Here is a 27,407-nt window from a genome sequence, read left to right on the forward strand (position 1 = left end):
AATTACCACCCTTGCCTTTGCTTCGAGTGAAAACAGTCACTCCTGCACTGGGTAGCCCCCATCTGGCTCCCCTGTAAATGTATAGAGGCTCTCCCACCTTCTTTCATTGACTCTGAAAGAAAATTTAGCATACACACCAACTTTAACTAGGGCTGAGATTGCATTAAAGGTAAAAACCTCACTTGGGGATGGTCACCAACACAATCTTTCTAGCCATTTCTAGCTCATCTCAGATGGACAAAAAAAAAATCTGAGAAAACTGTCACTGGAATATTTTTGCTCCAGAAAAAAAAAGAACAACTAGAAGGAATTTGAAAATCCAGTATTGTCACAAAATATGCATGCATATTTAGAAAAGTTAAATGATAAATACAGATTGTTTAAATTCTGGAAATAATTTTTGAAAAATCAATTTTATTCTGGACATTTCAGACAAATGGCCACATGTAAGTGAATTTGAACTCCATCTTGAGAGCACAGCTTGTCCATACTATTATTATCTGTAGTAGTATCACTCAAGAATCAAAACAAAAAGCGTAACTTCACATCACGTTGCTTTGGTCAACAGCAACTACAAAAGCTGTGAGGCAGCAGCACAGACTTCAGAACTGATAAATACAGCAAACTGCTGCTTTCACATTTCCTCTGAAAGATGACTGTGCTCCCCCAAGATGTGACATGTCTAGTAAGTGAGTATTTTCTTGACTTCAGGTGAATAGCTCGACAGTTTAAAAATACAACAAAAAAGAAGCTTTAACATTTAGAAATATTAAAACTTGAAAGATTTTGTTAGTATCACGAGTATCCTCCATTTTGACTTACAAAATTAAGAGAAAGGGTGGGGTTTTATTCACACAGCTAAAGATACTGGTTTTGTTATTAAATCTTTTCTGATGCCTTGTTATTGCAGTAGCTCTTTGGTTTATACTTACTAGGCTTTGAAAAAGGCCTTCAGAGAAATTTTTTTGGTATCTTTTTCTCAGAAGACATATGCTAATTATCTCCTTTCCATTTATGCTCCAGAATCTGTTTTCCCAACTGCTATGTGCTTGAAAACCTCTCATCTCTTCAAACAAATATAAATCTCAAGATAATTTCCCCTCTTCTGATTACAATCTCAAAACCCTTTTCTAATGAGGTTGGTTCATGAGCATTATTTACCATTTTTCTGTTTATAGTCTGTATTTATAATGATGGCAAAATAGGCTGTTTATTATTATATGCTAAAATTACTTTTTATTTAGAGTTATCTTTAAAAGATTGATCTTGGATTTTCTGTTTGGAACCCTGAGACAACAGAAATAAACAGCTGGCAGGATCATTATTACTGCTTGTTACACCCTGCTTTTCAGGTGCAGCTACTAAAGCAGGATAGCTGATCACCATAACAGAAATCAGACCATGGCACCAAATGGGGAAAAAAGCCTGTAACATTGAGATGACCAGTTCCTGGGATACCCAGTTCCCAGAGTGGTGGAGATGCTAAGCAGCATTCTTCTGGTGACAGGAGGAAAACTATCTATTTATGCTGCAACAAACCAGAATAGCATGTTCTGACTCTCCATTACTTGCTTGCATTTCCATTTCATCAATCTAGTAGTTCTAACAGAACCAGACCTCAAAGCAAATCCTGTGCTAACACACTGGACACTGAGTGGCTCTCTCTAGCTCACTTTTCCACCTGTGATGGTGTTTCTATCCAATTTAAGCTTCTATTAAACTTCTAAACTTTTTTAGAACCTACATACAAGCTGTAACAATGATTACCAGCAAATAAACTTATCCTGCTCACTGTTCCGACCAGGGAATCTTCTTCCTCCTCCCTCCCTCCCTCCCTAACAAACAAAATGCTTTCTCACTATCTGACTTCAGGTAGAAAGATGACTACTCTTCTTTCCTTTAGCGGAAAGCTGGAATAACTCCATGAACAACCATTCTGACAAGGTGTAACAACTCTCAAGGTTGAGACAACACACAATGTGGGTTCTAAATTAGGTGTGTGAGTAACAAGCAGGATACTTCAAGAGCTTCTGGACAGAAACATATCAGGTAACATAATAAAAATGTATCATGAATGAATGAAAATATTTTTAAAGGAAATTGCTGGACTTAAAATTTACCATCCACTGGCAGGGGAAAAAAAAAAAAAAAAAAAAAAAAAAAAAAAAAAAAAGGTTAAAGGTTACTGGTCTGTATTTCAGTGGACTGGAGAGGTTGGTCTGCAGAAGATAAGGCTCTACCCCTATGTTCTTAACTTCCATATCAGGTTATACACACTTGAAGTACATTTTCAGTAGCAAAGATTGAAAACATTTGGCAGAGGTGGTCAGCTGATCCAAAACCTGTTCAGCCTTATAATACAGCATCAGCCTTCAAGAAAGTCTTCTTAAACAACTCTAAACTGTAACTTCAGCTTGTCTGGAACACAACAATTGGGATTAAAAAATTTTCAGCTTTATCAAGTCCTTCTCAGCTCCTTTTTGATTTCCAGCATAAAAAAGAAAGAAAAAAAAAAAAAAGGCTATAAACTTCCACACCTGACTTTGTCTCAAAAATGAGTGTGCAGTTCTGTAAGGTTAGCCTACTTTTATGCATGTAGGACATTTTTCTCTATTTTTTTTTTTTTTTTTTGGCACTTAAGACTCATTTCTCCTGCTGTCAAAGTAAGAAGAAACTTAAATGGCTATATATTCAGGCAAGAGAAAAAAGGAAAAGAAAGATACATTTCTAGAGCATCAGTTGAAAGGTCACTTTCAAGGACTCCCATTAATCCTTTGCTATCTGATGGTGTCAGTCACCTCATCTCTTTCCTACAACACAGTCCATAAATTCAGAGTTTAGGAGCCTAGCTAACTGAGAAATGTAAAGTGCATGATATATTAAAAACATTTTTAACTTGGGTAATCTCTAAAAAAAATTTATGTACCTGGCAAGAAAGATCTCTTCTGCAGCATTCTGTTCTCCATTGATATGCAGATTTCTCATATCATCATGTGGGGGAGACAAGAATATCAGAAGCCAGTGCCTGCTGTATGTACGTAAAAAAATTCTTCACAGTTGGAGTTCAACAGTTATCCTAGCTTGGCTTCTATATGAAATCTATAGTAAAACTCCCATTTGTTTTCATCAAAACCAAATTAAGGTATTACTGCCTGAATTTGAATAAGAAAAAAGATAGTTAAAATTTTAAATATTTTGGTCTGTTCTGAGAGTGAATTCTGTATCTTATTATGGGAAAAAATTATTATGGATTAAAAGCAGGTATTAAAAATTCTACTTTTAAAAGAGTCAATAAGACTCTCCTAAAGGCTAATTTCCAGTAAGCTTGGACACCAGAGAGAACTGTACTGTTTTAGTAAGCCTACTAATATAATGTTACGTTGTCAAAATACATAACTGAGTACCTGATGATGACTTTGTTTCAGTTTAGAGAAAAACACCTTTCCTTTACAAGAAGGAGGCAAGAAACGTCAGCTGACTGCTGTTGCAAAGAGTACGTAAAATAAAACACAACGCTTCCATTTGTTTCAGCATACTTTGCCTTGATGTTGTTAGGCCTAACTTATTTCGCTGGCTATCTTCATCCTGTGCTTAGCTTCCATTTGAGCTGAAACATAAACTATTTTATAAAGAGCCAGTAACTTTTCAAAGCAGCACACAGTTGTATAGTACTTCTCTGGTGACTAAGAGACTGCACTAGCTCTGCTTCTTGGCCCCATGGAAACTACTTTTTCGGGTAACGTTCAATCTGCTGCAAATTATAACTAACACAGGCGAGGCCTTTCTGCCAGTCTGAATGATTCAGAGGTGAATTCTGCTAATCTTATGCTGAGTAATATCTTGTAGTAGGATTAGTCTCACAGAAACATGTTCTTTGTAGCTCAAGAGAGAGGACATTTAACTTCATGCTACATAATCTTTGAAAACCTCATTAACCTGTCTCATGAAAGATTTTCTTTATAAGGCAAACACCTTTCAAATCTGATTATTACGGTTACAGATGTTCCTATGGTGCTAGTGACAGTCCTGACAGAAAACAGACCCTTGCCTTGGAGACCTGATACTGCATCAGCTCTTGGGAAGGGGTGTCATACAGGGGGGTTGACAGAGGAGTGGTTGTCACTCCTCTCTCTGACAGTAATACAGATGTTTGAAACAGATTAACCAAAATCAAATGGGGAAGAGATACAAATAAAAATCCTCCATGTTTCCAGTAAGTCACTTGAGAAGAGGAAAGGAAGAAGTGCCACCATCTGACAATCTGACTAGCATCTAAACACTGAGCTAACGCTGAACTGAACCACAAGCTCTAAACCACTTGTTCACTGAGAGTCAAATCCTACTTTCTGAGACAGGTCCAACCCAAGCCAAACGACTCTGACGCTTAGAGCCTGCAACCTGAGCCTAAAGGCTGAATTTGGCAAAACAAATTCTGCTTCTCTCATGAGTTTCCCCAGAAACCTTTGATCTAAACACTTAAACCACTGATGTATTTGAAAGCTTAATCCATATTCTGTTTCCAGAAACCTCTTTGTAATTGTCTTATGCTTTTGAGTCCCCATTAGTATAGATCTAGGAACAGATGATGTATTTAAATCCACCAGCTGTTGTGTTTGGGTCTTAACTGTCAAGACAATCCTCTTTGGCAAATAAATATATTCGTTTTTTCCTGTCATGGATGCTTTACTACAACTCTTATCTGATAGCACTTAGGATTTTGTCTGTCTCCTGGATGCATTAGGATTTAATTATTTGCTGACTAAAAAGATCTCAATGTGTCTCCTTACAGGCTGCCTTTAAAAAGAAGGCAATATGGCAACCACAGATGTTGCCAACTTTTACTATAACTTCTCCATGATTGATGCCAACGAAAATGGAAGTGAGAATTTTCACATATTTACAAGAGTCTTCCTGCCCTGTATGTACTCAGCTGTTTTCATCCTTGGGTTAGCAGGAAACGCGCTGGTCTTTGTCATACTAGTTTTCTATGAGAAACTGAAGATGCTGACAGATGTATTTTTGCTGAACTTGGCTATAGCTGACTGGGTCTTCCTTTGGACGCTGCCATTCTGGGCATATTCTGCTGCTCAGGACTGGACTTTTGGCACTGTGACATGTCGTATTATACGGGGCTTGTATACTCTGAACCTGTACACTTCAATGTTAACTCTAACTTCTATCACCATTGACCGGCTTATTGCTATTACTTTCGCCACCAAAGCACATATGTGTCAAACCAAACGAATGACATGGGGCAAATTAATCTGTGTCTTGATCTGGGTGATATCACTAGCATTTGCCACACCGCAGTTTATTTTTAGTGAGGTGTTTAGTATTGATAAGGCAATATGTCAGGAAGAATACCCAAACCATCAAACAGAGATGGTTCTTGAAGTGATCCAAGTGACCCTTGGCTATTTTATTCCCATGCTAGCCATGACCATTTGCTACTCACTAATTATTAGAACCTTACTGCATGCCAGAAGTTTTCAAAAGAACAAATCTCTAAAAAAAATATTTTCTGTAGTTGTCGTATTTATTCTTACTCAGTCACCCTATACTTTCTTGAGACTGATAAAGATCATAGACTGGAGCTTTAACTTGAACAGCAGCTTTGAATATGCAATCATTGTAACAGAAGCTCTTGCTTATTTCCATGGCTGTCTTAACCCTGTTCTGTATTTCTTCATGGGGGTGAAATTCAGGAGGAACTTACAGAAAATTATTAAAAATTCAAGATGCGTCAAACGGCAAGTTATGACTAAATCATGGCAAAACCCTGAAGAGGAGGGCTCTAGAACTTTTACTGCCTCAAATAATGCAGATGTAACAAGCATGTACCCGCTATGACACTGCCTAGAAAATCTGGCAACTATTTACAGCTTTTGTTTTGTTCTGTTTTGTAAATACTGAGGTAGGTAGCCTGCATGAAAGAGGAAATACAATCCCATTAGTAAAGACACTGTGATTGGCTTTAGGCCAACCTATCTTAATCTTGAGACTTCAGTGTTTCCTGCTTTTCCTGGTCAAAGCTGATTCTAAGACAAAGCTGGTAACTGAATTAACTGTGCAGATCTTCAAAAGGCATAAGAAACAATGAGACAAAACTCTGTTCTTTATGACATAAAACTAACTTGGACTTCATGACTCCAGATGGTTTGGAGACATTCATCAAACCTCTGGCCTGTTGGTTTTCCATGAAAGGTGTTTGTTAACAAAAGCTGTGAGAATGAAAAATTGGTAGTTAGCAAAATGTAAACTGACCTTGAGAGTAGAAGAATGATTGTGGATAACAGAGGCAACATTACAGAACAGCACATTGTGAGTGTGAGAAACAGCAGGAAGAAACACCTGCAGAGCATGGTGAGCACGTGAGCAATAAACAGACAAAACCTGAAGGTTGGCAGGATGTAGAAGTAAAAATGAACCTATGTAAACAAGTGGCAATAAATTGGGAGCTTGCAGACAGTGCAGTGGCATTTGCTCTTGGCAATGCTCCCCCTTCAACAAACTTGAGTGAGTTTGTCATGATTCAGTGCATTGCCCCAATCCTGGCTGGTCTGAGACCAGCAAAAAGCATTTATGAGCTTTGTTTCAAAGATATTATAGATTTTAGTTCAGCTCATTCATTTCATGAGAATTGCTGGATTAAAAACATAGATATTTCAATCTTCATGCTGGGTTTCATGTGTGTTTGGGGTTTTTTGTGGGGTTTTTTTGTATTTTCTATCTGGGAGAAGGTCTTCACAGACAGTCCTTTAGTGTTCACCTACAATTTCTGTAATAAAGCAGTATTTTCATCTGTCTTCTATCTAATATTAGGTACATGGTCTGAATGTCCTATATATATGTATCTTTGTATCTTACTTCTGATAACAGAGCTCATATTGCCAGATGACTAGACCTCCTGTCAACACAAGGGATATCATACCGCACGTGGACTCCACACTGAGCAGTGCTTCCTTAGGCACAAACTCTCACACCCTAACTTCCACACATTCTCTGCACCATGACATCTTCCCAGCCTGTTTTTCCTGGAATTCTCTTGGCACACTAGTTCCTTTGCCATGAAACTCTGGATTCCTTAGTTGTTCTCCTTCCTTGTTTCTGCAGTCCCTCCTTTCCACCTCTGGCTTTTTCACTTCCCAGTGGGAGGCAAAAAGGTGCACAGGGGGTAGTGCAGGTTGTGGCAGACAGCATGGAAAAGCTCTTGCAGAGAGTAGCAGAAGAGGGTGAAGACTGGAATAGGGAAAAGAAAGAAGGGATGTTGGAGAGGATCAGAGGGAGGGCTTTATGCAGCTGTGGGCTGCCTGTGATGAAGACAGGGTTGGGTCTGGCCCAAAGGCTGGAAGTCCTTTGCATTACAGCTTTGTAATAACAGTTTTAACCTCTGTCAAACCATTCTTGCAATAACCATGCTCACTCTGGATGTTCCTTTTCTCCTCATTAACACTCAGTCCTTCCTACCAGATCACTGAAGCTCAGTGGTACCTGACCCTTATCAGCACCATTGAGTCCATGTCACTTTTTCCCCTTATAAAGCAGCTGCTTTGGCAATCCCTTCCTTACTACACAATCTCTCTTGTTTCTCCCATAGTGAAATGGTGCAACATCCTTAAAAACAAAGCTAGGACGGACCATGCTGTGCTTTCATGTCTGTGTGGCAAGTAAAGCTGCTATCCCAACACACAGCTGCAGGCAGGCTTTACCAGCAGTGCTCCTGTCCCCACTTCTCTCCTGGCTGGTTCTAAGCAGACCACATGCAGTTTCCCTTTTTGGCTATACTGGCACCCTGCCCAGCCATGTGAGTTGTAACTAGGTCAGGAAAGAGTGCAATGCATCATCAAGAAAAAAAGAATCCAAACCAAAGCAACCACAGCACAGACGAGCTGAGATATCCTTTCTACCAAAAGCAGTACCAAGGTGTGAATACACTGTTTCTGTACCAAGGTAGTGGATTTTTTTTTTTTAACACTTCTGCTGTCTATGGTTGTTGATTATGTTGATATGGTTGTCTATATGTTGATTCTGCTGCTGCAACATTTATTGCAGGCACATAATTTCTCCAATATGTTAAAATGGAAATGCACTGGTCTACCCTGGGCACTTTGACCCAGTGCTATGCAATACCCTGACCTTTGCTTTGGAACACAATCTGCAAATGAGAATGCTTTAGAAATAAAAGCTTAAAAATGCAACACTTCAAAAGAGAACCCTTGAGCCTTGAAGTAGAAGGATATACTGCAATTACACAACTTACTTCAGCTTCTTACATGAGGATTTCAACCAGGTTTCTCCAAACTCACATAGCAGACCTGAAAGCATGAAGTGACTGCTGCTTAACCTTAACCTTTAGGAAAGAGCTGCTCCAAGGTCAGCCAGAGTTATGACAGCATCTATCTTACCTTGCCACACACCTGTGCAGCTCATGACCAAGATTTTTTTTCTCAACTGACCTGTACCAATAAAGGCAATCTCTCAAAATTTGCTGTTATTAAGTAATATTGTAATCATTTCATGTTGCTTCAAGGAAAGAACTACAGTGGAAAGGTTAAAGTGAAGATAACAAGTGAAAAACAGAATAACAGTACAGCAGACACCAAAAGGGGGACAAACAGAAAAGAAAATGTCCTTTAAGATAATTCACTGCTTTGAGCACACAGTCGTATTTTCAGTCCAACGAGAACTCATACCCAGAATAAGGAAAGGTCAGTGTGAAAATCATAGCCAGACACTCGGGCAGAGTCAGGCCGTAAAAAGCTATGTCAACACAGCATGCCTATTGCAGATCTCCCTATTTGGACCAGTCAGCCTCCCTTCTCTTCCCTCTCTTGGCTGCTCGTCTCCCTCCCTTTCAGAGCTGCAGCGAATCTCTGGAAAAAAAAATTAATAGCTTGGACTATTTTCAGCAGAATCTCAGTAAAGAAGTCTGGCCTGAAAACTTACTTATTTGTATGCACTTCTCAGGCATGCATCTAGCAAGCACAATCTTGAACCCTTTTTGTCTTCCCCAGGTACAGTATCAAAGTAAATTCTACCCCATATATTCAATTTCATTCAAAGAGAACATCATTGGGATGCCAGTGGACTATTATTTATACTTCAAGACTCCCTGAAGTCTCCACATAAGAATCAGGCCATATTCAGTTGAGCACTTTTAAAAAAAGAGATCAAAGGTCTATACAAAGTCAAGGTGGTCTGCCAGTCCAGTATGGCCAAACAATCTGCAGCAGTGAAACCAGCAGGTCAGAAAATCCCTGGACTGAAGATCCTTGGAAGGTGGAAGAAAATACATTGGGAAATTATCAGTACACCCACTATGGGCTGCTGTCAAAGACCCCACAGAGGGTTAGAGGAACCTTTGCTCATGCTCAGTATAGTGGCTCTGTCATGTTTACCCTCAAACACTCACGGTATTAAATGCTGCATTATCTGCTTGTCTGCTAAGATGCACTCAGGCTTTGGGTGCATATACACTCCTCACCACAGAAACAAGTGAGAAAACATCTGTGCTGTCATAATCAACACTGTCTTTTGCTCTTTTTCTTCAACACGTACCACAGGTGCCACACCATCATCTGACTAACGTACCATTTCTAGATCTCTCCCATTACACAAAACCACACACTCAACACCAGATGCTCAATTCATCCACAGTGTAAGAAGGCTGTTCTCCTCGCCAGTGTTCAGGCTGAGACCTTTCAAACATTATAAGTGCCGTGGGGAAGGGCAGGTATAGTCTGCATTCTCTGCAAAGTGTGTCTCAAGGTCAAAGTATGACCATAGCAGGACTCTCCCTGCTGCTCATAAAACTGATGAACTAAGAGCAACAGAGGATAAAACACCATTTCCTGGCTTTCCTGCCTATAATCTGTGAACAAGGGGAGATGGAAAGCCTTGAAGCTTACATGGCACAAGTAGGATGTTGCATGGGCATCCCTGAAGAATAGCATTCCACTGTTAGTGGCAACCCTTCCTTCCAGCTTGAATACACTGTGGGACAAGATGGATCTAGCCCAATCCCAAATTAAAAGAAAATGGTGATGCACACTTATTTCTTTTCTCCTGGTTGTGTTCTCCAGAGCTAACTCACCTGTGATATCTCCTCTGCAGACAGCATGAATTCAAAGTAGTAGCACATTACACTTTTTTCTTAAAACAAACAAACATCCCTCACTGCAAATTTTCCCTTTGTAAAACACAGGCAATACTAACTTCACAAAAGCATTGTGAAGTTCAGTTCATTCATGTCTGCCCGATGCATGATAAACATAAATACACTGTCAGTGTCAACAGTATACAAAGGAGACAGAATACACAGAACTTATTTACCAAGAAACAAAAATGTAGAATTTCAAAAAGGTTTTTTTTTCCAAATAAACAAGTCTGTAGAGTCTGCCTTCTAATCAAATTGCAAGTCACTGTGGTTTATGCCGGAAATGGGTCTGCTGAGGGCAAAAGAGTCTATGTCTGTTTTCTCAGCAATAGTCTGGTTACTCTTGTGGCTATTTTTAGTTTAGCATTTCGATTTATCGCGCATATTTTCTGCTCCTTTTTTTTTCTTCTCAAATATATAAAATTTTTTTGAACAGAATTTTTTGAAAATATTGGAAAATATTTGGACAATACTAAAAAAATATTTTTTATAAATATGGATATACATTAAACTATACTACAACATAATTTTCAAACCAAGTGCTCAGATATTCATATGGTCTTAGATCCTCTTAATTGGTAATTTATGTAGAAATAGATGTAAAAAAATTACTGAAATCTGCATTCACTCTCATTTTCTTAAGAAAAAAGAACAAACTTGTGTCAGATGCAGTTACACAATTCCTGTTCTTCTTTTCTGTAAGCTATCATTTTTAAATTAGTAAGGAATCCTACAGACACAGACCAGTTATTTCACATTCAGTTCAATAAAGCCTGTCATAAACAGAGCACATCTTTCTGTATCTTTTCCCCACTTCTTTGTTCTCTTAATATCAGGTAATGGTGAGTGACAGAGTATTGCTTAGCTCCTATTATAAGTTAAGTGTGAATGACCAGTGATCCAGTGTGCTCTGAAAGCTGATTTTAACGGTGACAGCTGGCCTGATCACAGCTCAGAATTGGGACTACTCTGTGCTGTGGTGAAGGAGATGGAGGGAGAGGATGGAGCTGTTTGGATTTACTAGATTTGATGCTGACTCTGCAAATAGGCCCAAATTATTTTGTGTTGGTCTACTGAACATGTGGCTGGGAAAAGTAGTGTCTTCTCTTTCTGCAGAGGCTGGCTATCCCCACTGAATGGAAAAAGTCCCCCAAAATCTACTCTAAACAAAACCCAAAGAGTGCCTTCTCCATGAAGCAGTGTTTACTCACAGATCTGTCACATTTTGATCCAGAGGCTCTCCCTCCATCTGACTTTCATTGTGGAGAGAGTCTGATTCCTGTACTTGGCACAGCTCTTCATCAGTGATTATATCAAATGCTGCATCATCGGGTGGTTTAGAGGCTTCACTTGCAACTGTGGCATAACAGGACATCAAAAGAAACATAAACAATATTAGCTAGCTGCTGGAAACAAACAAGCAAAACCCTTAAGGGGGAAGATTGGGCCATTCCTCTACCTTTACAGGAGTATTAAGTAACTAGTAGAACCAACTGAAAACCTCAGGTTGACCGACACTAATCTAATATATATGAAAATTTCTGCCAATACCAATCAAAGATGGGACCTGTCCCACCCTGAAAACACTCCATGAACATGCAAGTCCTTGGAGCAGGAGGTGACCATGTGGTTTCTTGGATAATGTCTAAGAACCCTACTTATTTCTCCACAGCATGCAAACAATACACTAACCAAAAGCCCTCTCAGATAGTGACACAGGTGATTCCAAGGAAGCTGGTGATCCTTCCTGGTTGGCACTGGATCCAGAATCATCTGTGCTGTCCACAATGACTCTAGGCTTATTAAAGCAAGCTCTGCAGCAGCGCTCCTTTTTTCCACCAGGCTTTGTCACCATGTAGTTGTTGCAGCAGTAATAGCAGAAAATGCGACCGCACATTCTAGAAATGATTTGAAACCAAAGGTGTTAGAATAGTAACACACACAGGTGGAACATATCTGCGTAACAGAGTTTGGGGTTTTGTCATAATGGTCTTATTCTCATAATACCAACTGTGCTGGTTTCTGAGGTGAAGCAAGTTTTCTTGACAAACACAGGACAGAAATTCACATTCATACTTTTCTGCCTTAATAAATAGGGAAAACAGAAAAAACTTTAAAAATACTAATAAAAATTAAGTATGTGTTTAATTATAAAGATAAAAAAATACCCACAAATATGCAATACAAATAAATAATATATATTAAGTGCATACAAAGGAAATGTACTTAATATTACATGGGCCAAATGTCATACTCAGAGCAAAACTGTTGTTTGATTGTAACGACTGTAATCACACATCCATATGTCTCTACTTAGCAGTCACCCCTTCCCACTTCAGACAGGGAAGAAAAAACAATATTGGACACATACATGTACGTTCATCCCTCCTGCCCTCTCCATTCTGCAGTTTCTCAGTATTAAACCTATCAACTAGTTTTTAATTAACATGTTAAGATTTTCATGCAGAAAAGCAACCCACAGGCATGACTGTTATTCATGAAGTCTTAGTGGGTTTGGTTTTCATAATCTTTTAAATCATTAGTAGGTTTAAACATGAGAAGGTTTCACAGATTTTAATAGAAATGAGTAATTTGGCAGTTGTTACCAGAAATGACTTCACTATTCATTAATCCTCATCAAATGTTCCCCATGTTCATACGCAATTGAAACAGACCCTGTACTACAGATGTTACATGATGAATCAGGTCATGAGGATAAAAAACAGTTAAGAGCCAAACCAAATATATCACTAAGACCCTGAAATGTATCCACTTAAATATATGTGAATAAATCTAGATCAGGTAACTAATAACTCCAAGCAAGCTAACTGTATAGGAAATAATTTAATATTAACTTTTTAAAAAAAGATTACTCTGCAATCAGTAATTATCTCTGAACATACCTAGTGTAAGTAACCAAAATTATAATTGCACATTATGTTGGATTTGTTCTGGAATACTTCTATCACATTAGCAAAACCATCTTAGTGAATATTGTTTACAGCATACACAGAGCACTGCATAATAAATACATTAAAAACACAGTCCTTCAAAAAAACCACTCTATGTAGGGTGTGATTATGAGAAATGAGAAACTGACACACTCCCCAAATCAGACCTTTACATGTCAAGGGACCTTTCCCCATTAATGTCTCTTACTCCCTTGTGAGCTCATGTGTTCTTTCAGCCTCTACAATGTCCTGTATCAATGATTTTCACCAGTGAACTGTGAATATTAAGAAGCATTTCATCCATGTAAATGAACATACTGAATTTTGGTTTTGAACAGCATAACAGAGTTCAGCAAACTGACCTGCAGTGGTGTCGGCGCACCATCCATGAGAACTCTCTCTGGCAGTCCAGACAATGATTAACCTCTGTGTCCCCCTGCCACCTTTGCTCTGCACTAAGCTTCTGCTGGAACTCCAGAGCATCTGATTTTTGCCATAAAGCATCCTTATCTCTGCAGACACACAGTTAAAAGAAAGAAAAACACAGAAATTATCAGTGCTGGTTTGCTGTTAACCATCTTCAATTTGAATGCTGGTAAAAGCTTCACAATAAAATTGCTTTGCTGTAACTTTTGAGAAGCTTTCAGGAATAAAGATAGATCAAGAAACCTACCAAAGCTCTTGTGAATCAGGGAAGAAAAATAGATGACATTCAGAGAACTACATATTTTTGCAAAACAGACAGCAAATTATAGAGGACATAACATTGGGTGTTATATTTTTGACTGCTGCTGATGAACTTGGCCATTATTTGTATCTTCGATTCAAGAATACAAGACTGATTCACCTAGGAAGCATCCCTTAACATCATATGCTCTGACTTTTATTTCTGCTTGCTGATTATCTTGATGCCAACCTGATGAGTTCTATCAATCGTTCTTCAAGGAACTGTTTTGTTCTCGTCAGGTCATCCAGTTCAGCAAATAACTTCTGGTCGCTGCTGTCTTTGTCTGCTGACACCTTGCTGAGCTTCTCACTGTAATCAAGGACCTTCTCTTTTGCTTCATCAGCTTCTTTTTGGATCCTGATCAAATACAAAGGCAATTAAGAACTATTTTTAGCTCACGTGCATTCAAGTCCTCCCCACAGAAGAAAGGGGTCCTCCACCCTGATAAACAGGTAGTTTCAGTGAAATTGTTCTCAGTGTGGGTGTTTTTTTATAGCTAGCCAGAATCTCTGCAGTTTTCTGCATCACTGAAAGTGCATGCAGACCCGTCCTCTGGTGAATACAGTCTGCAATCAGCAATTTCTTGGGATGTCCTGCTTATAACAAAGCTTATGACGGCTACCACACTGGGAACAAAATTAGTGTCCTTAGAAGCTAAGATCAGCAGCAGCTGCAGACTGAAATGGGGAAAGTCCTATGGCCATAGGTTGCCCAAAATCTGCAGGTTGCACACAAAAGGGCCATTTAACACATACTCTTCCATAGCCTTCATGTTCACAAAGGGGAAGCAAACTGGTTTCTCACTATGTTTTTTTAACACAGATGCAATTCAAAAACTAAATATTAAGACAACTGAGTTCACTGAACAGTCAGTGGAAAGAAGCATCCCAGAAAGGTTCCAAGAATGTAAGTCTTGGCTTGACAATATGGTAATCTCAGTACAGTGAGTCCTAGCAATGGATCAAAAATGCTACAGCAACACAACACAAAGAGCTGAGCTTGTCTGAACTCACTCAGCCAATGCAGATGAATTCAAATATTTTGATGAGTTAGATTTTGTACTGACAACCTTCAGCACAGATAAAAATCATCAGTCTTCCCACCAAGACAGATGATATCAGCACAAAAAAATGTAAAAATACATAGGCTTTGGCTAACTCATTAGTCTCTGTGCGAGCCCATGTCTTGTGAAGATCTATTTCAGACTGTCAGATAATCTGTACTACACAGGCCCACATTACAAACCTTGGAAACTCATCCCAAGTTAAGATAACTAAAACTGATAATAAAACTAACAAAGATATGCAGGTTGTGGTCCCATTCAAGTAACTCTTACTGATTCCCTGAAACTTCATGGAGAGGAGAGAAAAACAAACTGTCAAAAAGAGCAAATTTTCCATTCCTCATGAAAAAAAAAAAAAAAGACCCAACCTTGGTGTTTTAATTTTGTGACTAACCTATAACGTAAAAGGAGGTTATAAAATGTCTTTCAGTTTCATAAAGGAAGACATACAATGAATTTATATCACCAGCTAAATTAACAATACAATAAAACCTAAAGCTCGCATTCATGCCTGCTGTGCAATTTACATATTTCTTGTGTGAAGTGCCAATCTGATACTCCCTGTCAGTGCCCATGCACTATTTGTCCTATATAAACCCCATGGTACATGCTACTTCATAAACCACAGCAATTTTCAATAAGGTCTGGTTATTGGCGCCTTGCTTGGCTTACAATTAACAGCTTGTGTAAAAAAAAAAAACAAACTTCCACCTTTCCAAGAGTTCTCTCAGAGATGTCACCTCCTCTTCCTTCTGTAGTCGAGCAAATTCTGATTCAGACAGCTGTTCTCTTGCTTCATCCAGCTTTCTAGACAAACTTGTGTTCGCAGCCTAGTGAAATAAATTACTGTATTTCCTTACATATAAAAACACTTTACCAAGCATTGGACAATTACCAAGACACTTAAACAATGCTTTAAAACAATCAGTTAAAGCCAAACCACCTATTAAGATACTATTGTATAAGCACACACTAATCAGTTTTGTACTAGTGATTGATTACTTCTGTCATACTGAATAAGGGATAGACTCTAAAGTAAGATAGCATTAAGCCTGTAATTCTTAGTAGTCCATGTCAGTTGAGATTTTTGCCTCCTTATCAAGGAAAATCTCTCAAAGATAATGGCAAAAGAATATGCCCTAGAAATTTTTTCACCACCTAAAGTTTGAAAAGAAAAATTTAAATGAGGAAAATGTTTATTATAGCTATATAGAACATGAGGGACAACGGAAACAAAAAATTCTTTCATAGTTAGCCTCTCCAGAGAAGTCTGCCAACCTCAAGAGTCCTCAGGGGACATACCTAACTGCATCTAAAGGAATATGTATTTCTGCTAGTAGGCAGGGCCAGGTTCAATAACCTTAACTTTCTTCTTTCTGAATTCCTTACACCTCAGTATGACCCTCCTATCTCAACTGTTTGATAAATGCATTGTAAAAATCCTATTTTTTTCTGGCTAGGTTATTTCTCAGCCAGATTAATTCTCTGATTCAGTGCCCCCTACAGCCTGCAATCAGTTGAATCCACACATGCGGCTGTGTGCAGTGGGCATGCAAGGCCTACGACAGACACCTTTTAAACCTGCACTGCCACTTAAGAAGTGTATACATAAACAGGTCTTCATAAAACCTGAATAGCTTTCAAAGCAGGACAAATCCTAAGTGCCATTGTGCTTTACATAATCTCTGTTTCAGCGGCTAACTTTCAGCTGCTGAGTATTTTTCTGCAGCACCTGTATTTACTCAAGGGCATTCTCAGACTCACAGCCAGTGATCAGAAATGCTGCCTGATGTCTCAGTTGTAACACTAATGCCTGCTGACACAAACATCTCTGTCTTTTAATCAGATCAAGCACCTACTTGTAACTCCGCAATCTCTTCCTCCGCAGCATGCTGTTGTCGCTTCTGCTCCTCAAGCTGCTCTCTTACTTTTCCACACTCTTCGCTGACAGCCTAGTGGAGAGATCAAGCCAGAAGTTAGTATTTCTCTAGTGGCCATTCCTTCACCTACAAAACTCCCAATTGTGAATCACACGTGCTCTTACTGCCACATATGGGATAAATGCAGCACCACTGTCAGGCTCAGGAAAGACAGCTAGAGACAGATTCAAGGAAACTCTCTGGTGTGGTGGCAGACCAGCTGTGTTTTACTGTTACTTGCTATGTACCATTCCAGTTCTTATCAAAAAGGAGGTCCAACTTACAAAACGTGTTGTCTCAAAAAAGTGAGATAGCCCAAATCATACTGAGATTTAAAAAACTTTTAAGAAAATGAAACATAAATGAATGTATGCTATTTTCTCAAACTCATGGGATTTCTAGATACCATTGGTGGCATAAGATTCTGATCAACTGCCAGTCTTAGACACTATGTCAGAATAGCAGAAGAAACAATAAAATCTTCAGCCTTTAGGCATATTGTTTCACATATAGAGGGCTGACATGTTTTTCTGAAAGCAAAACTGATCTTCTTGGCTGCTACCTTGAGCAGCTGAAAGCAAAAATACATGAGGGAATTAACTGCAAAAGTATCTAGGCTCAGTCTGAGTTTGCTTTCATCAAAATCAGTTTTAAGGAGTAGTGTTATGGGTGTGGGTAATAAGTCTTGCAATGGTCTTACCAAAAAAGGGAAAAAAAAAAAATAAAAATCACAGCTGTGACCAGAGGGAATAGTTACAGAAGACACCACCTTCAGTGCCTACATTAAGAAATCATCACCCTCTCCATTACTGGCTGGCTTTTCCATATCACACGGCCTCTCTGCTGTGCTTGGATGGCCATGCTTAGACATCTCAAAAAGACCTCAAATAGGCCTAGGTCATGAATGTAGAGACATTTTCACATTCCCAGGTTAAGGCTAGTTGCGTGCTAGTCTCAGAGCCTGACCAACACAAACCTTAGGATTTCACGCAGTAATTGCTGCAGCAGATAGTAAAGCAGGGGAAATCCTATTCAGCTCCCTCAGTTTATAATGATCACATTAATTTACCTTGAATTTTGTCTGATAATTTAGAATCTCTGTGCTCATTTGAAATTTAATTGCAGACAGCTCTTCTTGGCTGGTCTCTTGAAAACTCTGTGCCTGTTTCTTTACTGTCTCCAGCTGCAATTGCAGACTTGGGACAGCTGAGGCACATATTTGAGCCTCCTCTAATTTCTCTTGCAGGCTCTTGTTCTCATGTCTGAGATTAGAGATGTCAAGCTTCAGCTTCTCCTGTTGCTCTGCTGTCAGTTCTTCCAGTTCTTTCAGCCTTTCTGTGGCCTGGGCTAATTGCTCTTCTGCATTCACCTTTTCAGAGGTCAAGGCACAAATCTGAATACCAAGTTCAGCCATATCTGTGTTGGTCCTGTGGAGGAGATCTTTGTTTTCTTCATTTTCCATTCTAGCAAATTCCAAGTACTGCTTAACCTTGGATAGCTCTTCCTTTAGATTCATCAAATTATTTTCCAGCTCAGCTTTTTGATGGGCTGCCATCTCCTGACTTTTTTTCAGCGCTTCTTCTCTTTCTTTACATTGCACCAGTTCTTGCACATGGTTTCTGTTGAGTGACTCACTTTGCTCTTTCAGCTGCTGGACAAGCACCTTCTGCTCTCCCAAGACAGTCTCTGTGATTGCCAGCTCACCTCTCATCTGCTCTTTCTCATCAGTAGTCTGCTGAAGCTTGACTCGCAGGTCAAGGACTTCTACCTGCAGCCTAGATACTTCACCTCGGTTGACCTCCAACTGCTCTTCACTTATGGTCAGTCTGGAAGCCAGATCTTTTGCCTCCTTCTCCAGAGAAGCTGCCTGCTGTAGTTGGTGTTTTTCCACTGATTCCTTTTCTGATGTGAGGGATTCAATAAACTTTGTCTGATGAAGGCATGTCTTTTCAACACTGAGCTTTTCTGCCTCAAGAGTCTCTGCTTTCTTCCTATGTCTTTCAGCTTCTGCTCTTAGCTGCTCACACTGGCTCTCCATGTCCTGCAGTTGTTCTTCCTTCTCTGTGAGCTGTGACTGGAGAGATTCGTTGCTTTCCTTCAAGATGCCTAAGCTTTTTTCCAACTGTAAACTATGCTGTTTGGCACTTTTCAGCTGCCCTTCAAGTGAGACATAAGACTCCTTGGTGGTATCTTCTCTTTGCTTTAGTTCTTCATAGTCTGAGTGCAGAGCCTCTAATTTCTCCTCCAGAATTTGGCTTTGCCTCCTGGCATTCTGCAAGTCTTCATCTAGCTGTTTGTTCTCATCCCGGAGCTTCTTCTCTTTTTCATCAACTGACACCAGGGCATCACCTATCTCACTCTGAAGCTGCTTCTCAGAGGCTCTCAGCCTGGCCACTTCAGCTTCCAGAGAATCTTTAGAGGCTTCCACACTTTTCAGCTTCCCTTCCATTTTCTTCTTGGACTGCTGCAAATTTGCATTCTCTGCTTTTAGTTTCCTGCCCTCCTCACTCATTTCGCTCACTGCAGAGTTTTGTTGCTCCATCTGCTCCTCCAGCTCCTTGACTTTCTGGCTAAAATGCTCCTTCTCAGATAACAGTTTCCGGTTTTGCTGCTCAAGGCTACGCACAGTCTGACTCACCTTTGTTAAGCGTCCCTCCTGTAGTTCAAGTTGTTCTGCTTGTGACTGGGCTTCTTGTTTCAGTGCTCCTTCCCTCTTACCATACTCCTCCTCAAGTTTCTCTTTTTCTTTCCTTGCCTCCTCAAGATTTTTTTCCAGTGACCCCACCTGAGCCAGTGACCCCATTACCTGGGTCTGGAGCTCAGCCATCTCCTTTCCTTTCAGAGTCAGGGCCTTCTGAAGTGCATCCATTTCCTTTGCCATGGTTTCCAGGCTCCCAAGAAGCTTTTCACTCTCTTCTTTGGAGTCAGCAGCAAGGCGATTGTATCTGGATTCCAGTTCTTTCTGTGCCTCTTCTTTCAGCTGCAGTTCCTCCTTTGCTGCTTTCAGCTGAGAGGCCTGTCCATCACTGAGTCTTTGCATAGCTGCCTTTTCCTTTTCTGTCTCCTGTAGCTTCTCTAACAGTGCCCGTATCTGTAGGGCAGAGTCACAGTGAGCTGTGGCTTGCTGTCCCTTTTCTTCCAAGGCAGTATCAACTTTTACAAGGAGGTTGAGGTTCTGTTCTGTAGAACTCAGCTTGGCTTTAAGGTCATTGATGCAAAGATCCTTCATGGCAACCAAAGCCCTGGAGGCCTCCAGCTCCTGATTCAAAACTTGTAGTTTTGAGGCAGAGTCTTCCTTGCTGGTCACCAGCTGCTCTAGCTTTGTTGAATATTCCTTCTGCTGCTCCACCGCATTCAGTTCCAGTGACTGCAGGCACTTCTGCAGGTCATGAACAGTGCTCTGAGTGGAGTGTGAGACCTCACACTGCTTCTGTAACTCTGTGATCATCTTTGTCAGCCGGGAGTTCTCCTCACTGTAGTTATTGCTCTTTTCCTTTTCTACATGTACTTGTTCTTTCTGAAGGCTGACAGCTGCCTGGAGCTCCTGGTTTTCCATTTCTAGCTGGTGAATACGATCTTGAAGTTCCCTCTGCCTCAGCTCAGCCTGGTCAAGTTCTACACGCATCTCTTCAAAACCCTCAAGGTGTTCAACATTTAGTGAGTTATTTGCATCAGGGCTGGATGGAAACTCTTGGGCCTAAATTAACAGAAAGGGAAAACCACAAAGTTTAAGAGGAATTAAACATGCATTTAAACGCTGTGCTCCAATGAGAGCAAGTTCAGGTTTTTAATGCACAGTGGTGTTATGTTGGGTTCACAGCAATGCAGGATATCAGCTCAAATGAAAAGAGGCTTGGTTCCACAAAAGATAAATGAAGACATACCTATCTGTAGGCAGTCTTCTGAATATATGTATTTTTTTCCTCTACAAGATTTGCATGTTCAGCTGAATCAGCTACTAGACAATTTCATTTACTTCTAACAAAGAACTCTTTTTATAGTTTACTCTTAGAAGCATTACGATCACCATAAAGCTATCAAGCTCTCTGGAACTCCGCCATTAATGAAAGATCTACCACGCCACACAAATATTTACTTGTAATTTTCTTACCTGCAAATAATTGCTCACTAAACTGCTCATGCTGGAACTGCGACTTGGGGGCTTCCATAAATATGCTGAAGATCCAAGTGAGGATAACGTCCTCCTGTTAAGCACACATAGAAACAATATAAAAAAGAAGTCTAAGCACATACATACATGTCTTTCTACTCTTATGTGTAAGATTTTTTTTTAGTTATAAATACCACATATAAACTGACCTAACTGCGCCTAGTGTCTGGGCCAACAACCACTGAAGTTGATGGAAAACAAAACAGGGATATCAAAGGTACCTATAAAAGATTATGAGCTGGGTAGCTGTGACTTCTCACATCCACAAGAACCCGTGCAGCTTTGCTCTAAGAAATTGTACTGCTGTGTGGTGGCAGCTCAACCAGACGATGGCAGCATGCAGCCTGGAAAATTCTCACTGATACAAACGGATCTGAATCAGACCTAGCAGCTTTTGTTATTCCAGCACGGAGGTAGGATCAGGCTGCAGTGATGCATACTGTCATCCCTACCGCTGCTGCAAGTGAAGCACACTGTTTGGCTATCTCAGCTCTTAAAACAGAAGGAGCTAGGGACGTTTCTTCTTGTGTATACGAAGAAGAGAATAGCATGGGATTTGGGTCTAAACTGCAGTTACTAGAAGTACTCCATTACAGAGCATAAACTGATCTCTGGTACACAGTTTACTGAAGGAAAAAAAGGCCCATTTGGTCATAGACTAATTACATGGAAGAAGCGTATGCCTGCTCTAACACAAGTATTCCTATCCTCAAAAGCAGAAGCTTTTACAGATTCTGTAGGAGGCAGGTATTTTATGACCTTGTTAATACAAAATGACAAAGTGTTTCCATCTTACCTGGCAAATGCCGGCCAAGCAGCATCTAAATCATAGCCTCTTGATGCCAAGTCAAACTGAACGTCAGTGAGCTCATAGAGTTGACCCACAATGTCAGAACTCATTTTGGAATTCAGAAATGGACTTCTTGCATAGTACCAGTCACTTGAAAATGAAAAACATAATACTCATTCATAAGTAAAAAAGAAAAGGCAGTTTCACTTGCAAAAAGCTCCCATGACATCATTATTCACTCCACCCCAGAAAAATTATGATACACTATTCTAAATGCAAACTGAAAACAACCAAACCCACCAATCAACATCCCATTCCTTTGATGTGAATGAAATTAAATTAGCTTTAATGAATTCCACATGAATATCTTTAAAGGGGTCCCTGCACAAAATATGTGTTTCTCTAGTGATTGGGGAAAACACCAGCAAGACAACATATTTGCTATGTGCTGGATAATCACACAGCAAATACCTAAATCATACACTTAATACATCAAAAATGCAGGACTGAAAGCAGCAACTGTGGTAAATACACTGTGAAAATAGTTGGCTTTTTCTGAAAGGCCTACCAGTGCCCCTCCAACCAGCTACAAACTAACTTTGGTGTTCCTCGGTTGGGGGCAAGCTGTTCCTCTGAGTGACAATCCAGAGATATATGCAAATACTTTCTGGGGCTTTGCACAAATCCAAATTAATCCTCCCTTATGACGTACAGCACAGAAAAATAAAACCCAGGATGTTTAATGCTTACAAAAACATCACCGTTGAAACAGACATACAGAAGCATCATCAGCACAATCTGCTCCACACTCATTTAGCTGTATCAACTTTCAAGCTTTACCAGCCTAAGATGGGTATGAACCAGTGACCCAAAGGTCTGTTATCCTTCCCAGCCTATTACCAGCTCTCTGCTCTGAGCCAACCATTTAGAAGGATTTTAATTTCTTTCAATAGCTACTAGGTGATGTTGCTTGATCCCACTGAACAAACACCCATTAGATAAGAAGGTACTTTGCTATTCACCTGGTCACCTTGGTGTTCATGAAACATTGCTGCAAGGTGTCTGCTAGCCTTTGGTGAACCAGGGAGTAACGAATAAATGCTCTTCCTTTTCCAAGAGATGTTCGTAGCTGGAAAAGAGAAATCACAAGAAAAGAAAATTCTAAACATCATTTGTAATCATGTGGAGACATGGTCAGAACAGTCTACATACCAACACAAACAATAAGGCACTAGTTGTAAAAGCAGTAGTAAGAACTGCCACCGAGAGCCACCTTCTCTCAACACTATCACTGGGTGGAAATTTTTTGAATGACAAATTTATATCTACAGTTGGCTGTTGTCTAGTTTATAATAATATAAAAGACATCACAGGACCAATGAATCATCTAATATACTGAGTATATAAGTACAGATTATGCTAAAGGCAATTCCCAATATAACGCAAAATCTCAATGTGACCAGCCAGAAGTGACTGCTTGGTTACTTAAGATGTGTCTGGCCACAGCTGGAAGAGCTTTAGGGCAGATCTAGTCATAGAACAAAGACGTACACATATACAAATACACATTCCCACGGACACAGTAACCCCAGACATGGCAAAAAGCCCTTCTTAATACTTAGCCATTAAGCTGATAAAAATCTAATTCTTACTTCAGACCAAGGGCAGCTGCATGACTGAAATTAATGGATCTTTTTATGAAGACAGCTGTAAAATCAACATAAGGGGGATCACAAAATTCATTACTAAATTTTTTTATAGCTACTGACTTGGGGAATTGATGTTTTGCCTTTTAGATCTGAGCTATTCGTTGTCCTGCAAAATAATGAAACACTGAACAGTAGTGTTTCATTTCTCCTTTCCACCAAAATCAGTAATCAATTTAGGAATGGAAAATGAAAATGATTAAAATAATTTCTCGCCAGTCAGTCATGCTCCTAACCAAACTGCTCATCCAACTAACAAATCAATTATATTCATGATTTAAAAATGGAGGCCAAGGAACATATTAGAGGGACTGAGGCTCAAGTTAGTAGGTTACTGTACATTTTCCTTAGAAAATTAGTGTGAAAGAAGGCTCAAAGGCCACATAAGCTTTTTCTCCTTCTGATCAGTACTCCACTGTGGTCAAAGGAGAGCAATACCTTAACTCTCAGTTTCCTTGGGTTTGCTGTTACTGGGCTTCTGCACTCAAGTAAAACACACGTCCCTTGTTAATCTCAGCAATCCACTATATACAAAAATGTTCCTTATAAATGGTATGATGAAATGTTGAGCAAAAGAAGCACCACCTTTTACTGCTATTTGTTTTGAATTCTCTAGGACACGAAGTGTTAAGTTAACATGATCCCCAAAGGCTAAGTAGCCCAGACACATTTAACTTGCCAGCTGCTTTTCATCCTCATTCACCCTGTAGACGTCTGAATATTTCTTCAGGGAGATGCCATCCCTGCCCTGTGCACAGAAGCTTACAGGTGTTTTTCCTAACCAGGCATATTTACTGAATATCTTAAGAACAGTCAAAAAACCCACTAGCTAACCCAGTCCTTACTCTCATTGGTTTATCAATTTAAACCGCAATGCCTTTTTAAGCATGGAGGTACTAGAACAAATGTACGTGATGAGAAGTAAAGGAAAATATTTATCTATATGCATCTCCAAGCAGTCAAAGACCAGTTGACTATGAAGCAAAGCCATGCCACCTCCTGCTAAAGCCCTGCTAGAATTCAGGCTAAAGGCAGGCGGTGTCTGGTATTGTCAGTGTCTCCACGTTCGCTATGAACACTGTAGATAAGGTGCAATGTATGGCTGTAGCACTGTGGTGTGTGAAATGCACAGCTGTAAAAAAAATTGGAAAGATGTGTATTCCATGGAACCACCTATTGAAAGGGGAATGACCAGAACTCACTGCTCAGCTAATGTCATCAACGACAAGGCTCTCTGTTTAGTTAACAGCTAGCAGTTTTCAGGGTATTTCTATTTGCTTCCTTGCTCCACCTCTCTAGCATATCATGAACCCTAATATTAGAAGCACTGCAAGCAAGGCAGAAGAGGAGGCATTAAGCTGTTAAAAGTTTGACCATTGTTAAAAAGCAACTGCCATTACTTTTTCTTTCTTGTTTACTTTCATCTTTGAAAGTCACCAAGTACTGTTCAGTAAGCAAATAAATGACATTTGGAAACCTTTACGTTCTATCCAGCCAGCTACAAAAACTGGCTGCTGATTTCCACCTGTAATGAAGGGGAATACCAATGCACTTTTCTGTCATGTCTCATTTCACTTCTGGGCCTGAGTCTGCCAGCTCAGTTATCTGAAACAGTTGACTGATTTTTCTTTTAGAGTTCATATTCCTAAACCACAAGCTAATACAAGTTTAAAAAAGTCTTACACAAGCTAATTTGTATGGCTGCACATAAATTGAAACAGAAAATATTCTTCTTCCAAACTAATTTCTGATATCATGCTAACCATTAAACAGACAGAAGTAATGAAGAAGGAGGAAAAAGCCAAGCAGCCTTTACCTGTGGTAATATGCAGGTGATACCATAGGCAATAGACTGTTGAAGGCTACAGCACACTCATCTTTGCAGAGAAATCAGACTGACTACTGCTACTGAGAATTTACTGGCAGTCAGAGGACCTTTTCTGTAGCAGCAGTCACTGTCCTTACTTCTCCAGTATTCCTGGAAGTAGGGGGAAACCCAATATCCATGGCACTCTCCTGTTCCCTTTCCCAGTGGTAAAACAAACTGGAACCTTTCCTCAGCTTTTTTGCCTTGGAACAGCAATATTCAGTATTACCAAAGCTGCTGAGAGGAGAAGGTGAGGTAGGGAACACAGAGCCTGCTTCTCATAAGAGTATCATGGCTCTCTTCCACATGGCTCAAGATAACATTATCTAGAGCTGCTGTGGAGGAACTGCTAAGAGAATAGGTAAATCTGCTGTAATTAATAACTTGCTAATACAAATTAGCACTGCTCACAGATAACAGAACTGAGTATCAGGACAATGCTGGCCGGCACCACCACAACACCACCTCTTTTACCCACAAGGGAAGTTCTTCAAATTATTCTAAAGACTCAGACAGGATCAGCACAGAAAGCTTCTCACAGCACTTATTTCACATGCTGGTTGAGCTGAAGACCCATGTCTGTTACAAGACTAAGCTTTTACTACTATACCTAATAAAAATAAAATTTTTTGTTCTGTTCATGACATCCTACCCGAGGGAATAATGACAATCATCCTGAGCATTACAACATGCTGTTTGACATGGAGGAACAAAGTTGAGACAGAAGATCAAATGTTGCTCTCAGTCAGTCTTCCTCAACTCTACTGACCAGTTGAAAAAAGTCTTAAGAAATGTCAAACTTGTTGAATCTTTCCTCTTACTCTTACAGAAAGTCCTGCCTTAAGCTGTGCTAAAGATGGCAGGCTCTACCCTTAATTTTTTCATTCCTTTTTAGAGAAAATGGCAGTAAGTTAATGAAAAGATGGGGCACAACCAGAGACAAACAGGAGCATTCACTTGTGTAAGTGGTCTTCAAAATAACTAAGAGTCAGGCTATCTAATCCTATATAATTTAGTGTCCTAGTAAAAAGAGTAACCTTTCATTTTTATACTTTATACTTTACATGAGAATTAAAAATAAAATTTCCCAACATTCTTCCATATGTTAAAAGCAGTGTATTTTCTTCTGGTTTCTTCTTCCTTCTGAAAAGACATACCAAACACAAATATGCTTAACTGATATACTTACTTCTGTAATAGACTTGACAAAGCGAATTCCATCATTAGCTCCTTTGATTTTTGCCAGACAGTCACAGAAATAATCCCAGTAGTCTTTTCTGTTCCCCAGCAATGTGTTTTTTTCTTTCTGGTCAAACTTAGAACAAGGAAAACAAAAAGCAGTGAGCAAAACTTAAATATAAATATATATAGCTACTTGGAATTCTGTTCCTCTCCCAGAAACATGTACTTTCATGACTCCTCTTAGTTTTAGCCAATGTATTCACAAAGGAAAGAGACACTGTACCGCACTGATGCAATGTAGCAGTTACAAAAGCTACTTTACAAACAGGAAGAGAGAATAACGTTCTGGGTCAAGTTAAAATACAGACATCCATTCAAAACTGATGAAACAAAGATTTGCAACATATTCAGCAGCTGTTCAAGAGCAAGGAACTACCAACCAGTTGCTGAGAGACCTGCAATTAAGTGTGGCAAAAATACGTACCAGAAAAACCTGCTCTAGCTAAATCACATTCAAGCAGCAATGCAGCAAGGGTATGGACTGCAGTTGGACTGTAAGCCAAAACATCTTGCTAATATTTTTTATGGTCATACAAATCCCAAAGGATTCTTCAGCTTCTGACGAAGCCTCTGCAACCCAGCTAAAATTCCCTTGCCTAGATTAGGCTAGACTACCATGTCCTTGTTGCAATCAGTGACATGATTACAATATATGAAGACACAAGACTATGCCAACTTAATTCAGTTTGCCCAGCAGTGTCCCTTTTTACTTAAATTTTGAGGATGGCCAAAAAGTAGCATTCCAGATTAAAAATCAGACCTTTGTGTTAAGTCTACCATACAATAAAAATTAACTTCCAAAGTGAAGTTGCTAA

At 39.6% G+C, this 27,407-nt stretch overlaps 2 protein-coding genes across 4 annotated transcripts in view; one reads left to right on the top strand and one right to left on the bottom strand.

Moving 5' to 3' along the window:
• FYCO1 (FYVE and coiled-coil domain containing 1) overlaps positions 1–27,407 on the bottom strand; it is a 51,015-nt gene that overhangs the window by 12,621 nt on the left and 10,987 nt on the right. For 2 of the 3 annotated variants that reach the window (XM_026841651.1, XM_026841650.1), the window contains exons 4-14: positions 26,540–26,665; positions 22,800–22,906; positions 21,784–21,927; positions 20,928–21,021; positions 17,886–20,513; positions 16,757–16,849; positions 15,609–15,727; positions 14,024–14,191; positions 13,470–13,619; positions 11,849–12,054; positions 11,368–11,512 (exon numbers count right to left, since the gene is read on the bottom strand). In XM_026841651.1, coding sequence (XP_026697452.1) covers positions 11,368–11,512; positions 11,849–12,054; positions 13,470–13,619; positions 14,024–14,191; positions 15,609–15,727; positions 16,757–16,849; positions 17,886–20,513; positions 20,928–21,021; positions 21,784–21,927; positions 22,800–22,906; positions 26,540–26,665 — 3,980 coding nt within the window. The remainder of the gene's footprint in view (positions 1–11,367; positions 11,513–11,848; positions 12,055–13,469; positions 13,620–14,023; positions 14,192–15,608; positions 15,728–16,756; positions 16,850–17,885; positions 20,514–20,927; positions 21,022–21,783; positions 21,928–22,799; positions 22,907–26,539; positions 26,666–27,407) is intronic. The other variant, XM_026841652.1, reaches the window with a different exon arrangement.
• Positions 3,214–5,850, top strand: CXCR6 (C-X-C motif chemokine receptor 6). The gene has a single exon (XM_026841654.1). The coding sequence runs from the start codon at positions 4,813–4,815 to the stop codon at positions 5,848–5,850; it is 1,038 nt and encodes a 345-aa protein (XP_026697455.1). The 5' UTR covers positions 3,214–4,812.

Source organism: Athene cunicularia (genome assembly GCF_003259725.1).
Source record: "Athene cunicularia isolate RWA chromosome 2 unlocalized genomic scaffold, athCun1 chr2_part1, whole genome shotgun sequence".
Lineage (NCBI taxonomy): Eukaryota > Metazoa > Chordata > Aves > Strigiformes > Strigidae > Athene > Athene cunicularia.